General features: G+C 40.2%; 1 protein-coding gene across 1 annotated transcript in view; it reads left to right on the top strand.

Annotated features, from left to right (window-relative positions):
• Positions 1 to 2,029: 2,029 nt before the first annotated feature.
• The window catches only part of LOC138058050 (tubulin alpha-1 chain), a 6,361-nt gene continuing 3,390 nt past the window's right edge, over positions 2,030 to 5,000 (top strand). The window contains exons 1-2 of the mRNA XM_068903946.1: positions 2,030 to 2,160; positions 2,399 to 2,621. Of these exons, the coding sequence (XP_068760047.1) occupies positions 2,158 to 2,160; positions 2,399 to 2,621 (226 nt within the window). The 5' untranslated portion in view covers positions 2,030 to 2,157. The remainder of the gene's footprint in view (positions 2,161 to 2,398; positions 2,622 to 5,000) is intronic.

Raw genomic sequence — 5,000 nt, 5'->3', positions numbered from 1 at the left:
GAAACTGTGTAAACCATGGTAGGAGCTCTAAAGAGCTTACGATACAAGACCGGTTTCGGATCCAAAAAGTTGTATCCTTCGTCTTTTGCTTTAAAGCTATATCGAACAGCTCAAAAGGAGAGCTTTTAATAATGAACAAATTCATGTTCAAATATTTTTATCCATGTTTGACATGCTAACAGCCATAATTATTTTTCTTTAACCCCTATTACTCGACTTAGTTTCTTGTATTTTCAGGCTATTTTATTAAAACTTTCATAGTTATTTTCACACAGAATTTGTTTTATTCGTAGATTATATCCCATCTAAAGATGGGATCTTTTGAGGTTAACAGTTTGCTTTGTGAATTTCGTTTGTCATTTTACCGACAAACCCTAACTTTTGATTAGGATTTTCCCCCAACTCAACATCCACATACAAAATATTCCCTTTTCCCAATACCGGCTTTTCTGGTGTATGTTTCAGTTCGTGGAGAGAGGCCCCTTTTTGTAAGGAGGGGAGAGGTGGTGAAAATTCCTGCAAAGGAACATTGCCTGAAAAAAAAATCTTGGAATGGTTGTGTCTAGTCGTGCAAAGCTTGCACCTCAGAGAACAAAGGGGGATTCTTGCTACAAGTAAGCCCGTGAAAAGGAAGGAGCTTACCTTTCTCCTGAAAGCGCTTTGAGAGTCAACCTTTGCGCGTATCTTTCTACTTTAAGAACGTCACGAGTTTTTCGGTTCTGCACGCACTGTTTAGAATGGCCAATTAGAATAAAGTTATTGTCAAACAGAGACAAAAATATCACAAACAGTGCATGCAAATAGACCTTTTTGCAGATACGGCGGCTATTTTGATTTCCATTGTTTAGAAAGACATAATGGATGCTCAGGGGGCAAATTAATGTGTATTTGCCCCCCTGGACATCCCATAATAGCTATTTGAGACAATAGAAATCAAAATGGCCGCCATATCTTCAAAAAGGTCTAGTGCGGTCAATTAAGTTCTAAAAATAGAAGGATACGCGCAAAGGTTGACTCAAGGATGTAGTGCTTGGGGAGGGTCCTGGTCATGGGCTCCTGCCGAAAGGTTGCTCGTCCACTGGTTTTAACTTAAGGACAACTAAACCACGATTATGACATAAAACAAAGATCACTCATTAGCGTCTTTTGCTCGTCATCCAGCATCTCGGCATCTTGCCGTTGTAATCTGCGTTTCTAGAGGTTGGTAGTAAACCAGCATCATAGAGGTTCCCTTAATCAAGGTTTACAAATCTTTTTTCATACCGTTTCAGTCAGAAAATGAGAAAACTGTTTCTCATTTTGAGTTATTAAGTTGGAGGTCGCGTTTGGTCAGCTCTCTGTGAAACTCCTTTTCCCTCAAATTTCTTTATAGTTTCTGTAATCAGGGAGTTTTCTTCGACTGTTTCGATAATTAACATGTTCGCTGGCAATAACATTTGCAAGAACTGGAAAGCCACTACAGGAAGCAGTAAATTAAGTGTGCACGTACGTAAAGTCTGTGCCCCGGGAGAGGAGTTTAGGAGGCAATGTGGCCCAGTGATTAGGGCGATTGCCTTGAGATCCGGAAATCCTGAGTTCAAGACCTTCTCTAACTACCAGTTGAATTGGATCCAAGTAGTCCCTGGTTCAACTTCTCGTCTACACTGAAAAAGCCAACTGGTTTGCCTCCGGCCAGATTAATTCTGAAAATTTGTTGTTATGTTCCGTTGCTTCACTGATTACGATTCATTGGCCGACCTGAAATGCCCCCATGGGCTGAGGTCACTTAAATATGTATGTACGTAACTTTGTCATTGTCACTAATGAACATGCTTGCGGTACCAATTGTTTTCACGCTACGTCAACGCCTTCATGTTTCGTCATGTTGGTGGACGAAAACAATAGATCTCTCATTAGCTTAATTGTTCGCCCACCAGCATTTGCACATAAACCATTGGTATCTGTGTATCCAGAGATGGCTCCCAAACCGCCTTTGATACAAAGTTCTCATTTGCACAGGATATTGATATCAAATGGTTAAAGGACACTACAAATAGTGAAGAGCATTTACTTTGAAAGCAGCGCTGCTCGTTGTTCTTCGCAAGTAAACCATTCCTGTCTAAAGACAATTTATTTCTCTTGTTACCAATCGTCTTTTACTAAGCTTCTTAAATCAAAATGGTAAGTTTGGTAAACATTGCATGGTCGTTGCAATTTATCTTTGGCTCGCGATTCTAAAACCACAGCTTTTATGCATTTTCGTCTTTGCTTCCATTTCAAGAAGTATATTTTAAATGTTCACAGCTCCTCTTTATCAAGAACAAAACGTTTTCAAGAAGCAGATTGCTTCCTTACCTTGACAGAAACCGCAGTGTCCCTACTTACAATTTAAGCTCTCTTGCATCTTATCTCGCAACAGCGTGAATGTATCTCGGTCCACGTTGGCCAAGCCGGTGTTCAGATTGGAAATGCTTGTTGGGAGTTGTACTGTTTGGAACATGGAATTCAACCTGATGGTCAGATGCCGAGCGACAAGACAATCGGAGGAGGAGATGATTCGTTTAACACGTTTTTCAGCGAAACTGGAGCGGGAAAGCACGTCCCTCGCGCCGTGTTCGTTGACTTGGAACCAACCGTCGTTGGTAAGTGAATAAAAGGCATCTTTGTGTTATTTTTGGAAGATTCCTTTGCGTCTCTATTTGTTTTGATACCAAACCAGAACTACGTATTTGAAAGCAAGTCTAAGAGGAATCTTTCATGTGAAGTATGCGAGTTGAATGTTTAGGGTTTCCGCGTTCTCATGAGGGTTTTAAAGTTTCGTAATAACTTTGAAGTTTCTTTACGATCGGCTCTAACTCTTCCCTAGTTCAAACTATAAGGCACTGACCTTACGTCGTTTAAATGAAACGAATTATTTCATTAATACGGCAGCTTTCGGTTTTAAAGCCGAAGCAATCATTCGTTTCGCACTCGGTGAGTTCAGTCGTATCACACTGGCAGCCCTCGTGCCAAAGCTGCATTTCATATAATTCTTTATGCTCGAGTGAGTAACGAAACGAAATCAAAGAAAGAACAGGTAAGGCAGAAAGACAGACAGACGAGGCAAGTTGTTTTCGTTTTCTTTTTAGCGGAGCTCCGCGCGTGCGGAGAACCATTGTTAAGAAAATATGGTAACCCATCTATGTCTCATCACTTCTTTCCATCCCTCAAACTGACATTTCCCTTTTTATTCAACTTATACGACGTACAGTCTACTTTAGACTTCAAATCTACTTCAACGAAACAAAGATTTTAAACAAGCTGAGAAAATTCACAACAGGCGAGGTAAAGAGTTGAACCCGGGTCGATGGCTTAACCGTGCAGTTTCCGATATCCACTAGACTAACGAGACAACATCCCAAAGTAGTATTATTTAGAGTATTGAAATAGTAGCTCCCTGCAAAACAATTGAAAGTTAACCGTCTTTAACGGGGTTTTTAGACCTAAATACTGTAGATCAGCGCGGCATAGCTTAGAAAAGCTATTTCTTGTTGAACTGAAGCTGTAATTCTGCCTGTTTTCATTCTTTTTAGAGCGGTAAGCTTGGCAATATTAACATGGGATATTGCGTCGTGTAATTGTTACGAAATGTCCAATGTCAGTTTGAGGGATGGAAATTAGTGTTACATGATGCCTGGAGGACCTATGTCTAGAACAGAAACGAAAGGAGAGCGAAAGGGGACGATAACGACAAAATGGAATACCAGTAATAGCTCATACTTTGCGGAAGAAGTTACTCCACAAATTCTTTCCTTGGGCACTAAACCGATTGTTATTTTTACGGATGCGTTATTTGAAGTGGATGTGTTTTTGTAAAAGGTGGTTTAATCGGTTCTTCATTTTTTCAGGAATAGAAATCGAATTTTTATTGTCAACTGGAATTAAATAACAATTATCTGTACTCTTTTGGACAAAGAAAAAGTTGATGTATTTGTTTGTTTTGCTCTAAAATGCGAGCCAACAAGTGCCTTTTTAATCCGTTTGCTTAACTTTTTTTCGTTGTGCCTCGATGACAAAACATTGCGTGTGTGAATCAAGTTAACGACCACAACTAGCGAAAAATCAAGCCTTCTATGACAAACGCGGCTGTTTTATTGTTGACAACTTCCTTTCCCCCGTCTGTGAGCAAGTTATCGATTACTTAAGAAATAGAAAACATGTGCCGTGTTTCTATCGAGTTATAGAAACACGAGTGAAAGTTTGGGAGAACGAGAAATGCTGTGAGAACACAAGCCGCAGGCGAGTGTTTCCACAGCTTTCGAGTTCTCCCAAACAAACGCGGACATGACAAACGGACCATGACAAACGCGGCCGTTTTACTGTATTCACAACTCCTTTCCCCCCGTCTGTGAGCAAGTTATCGATTACTGAAGTCTATTTCCCAGAGAAGCAAACGATTTTTAGCATCAGCGGTTCTTCTTTTGTCGTCGCTATTTTCCCAGGCTCTTGCAAAACGTGCCGGTTATCGACAACTAAAACTTTCGTCTGTGGAAACACATTTCCTAACATTGCAGCTGCCGATTTAATTAAGTTGTTGACTGTAAACAGTCGTTAATAACGACTTTCCTCGTCTGTGCATGGAGGGCCTAAGATCTCCCTCAAAGTTAACGTCATAAGAATTGAAAATGACTGTTCACGTTTACTCCATACTCGTTTAGTTCGTTTCAAGTAACTCACAGTACATTCTTCTCCCAAGAAATTAAACTTACGGTTTACTTTGTAATAAGGATTAACACTAGGTTACACGGTGCGCGCTTTCCGTCAAGTTACAACTGAAAGTTTTAATTTGTGGTAATTGTAAATTAGCATAAATTGCTATTTTGTCGGCACGTATCAGAGGCCTGGTGAACCGTTTTAGTTGTGCAGTTGTGGGATTTAGGTTTGCAGTTTGCGGGTGTTAATATTCTAAGTCATTCTACGGTTAGCCTTCGCCGCGTGCACAAGTCCAGTTTCGTTTATTGCTATATCGCGCTGAAAAAATT

Source organism: Montipora capricornis, chromosome 7, assembly GCF_036669925.1.
Source record: "Montipora capricornis isolate CH-2021 chromosome 7, ASM3666992v2, whole genome shotgun sequence".
NCBI lineage: Eukaryota > Metazoa > Cnidaria > Anthozoa > Scleractinia > Acroporidae > Montipora > Montipora capricornis.
This window is presented reverse-complemented; position numbering and strand designations above follow the sequence as displayed.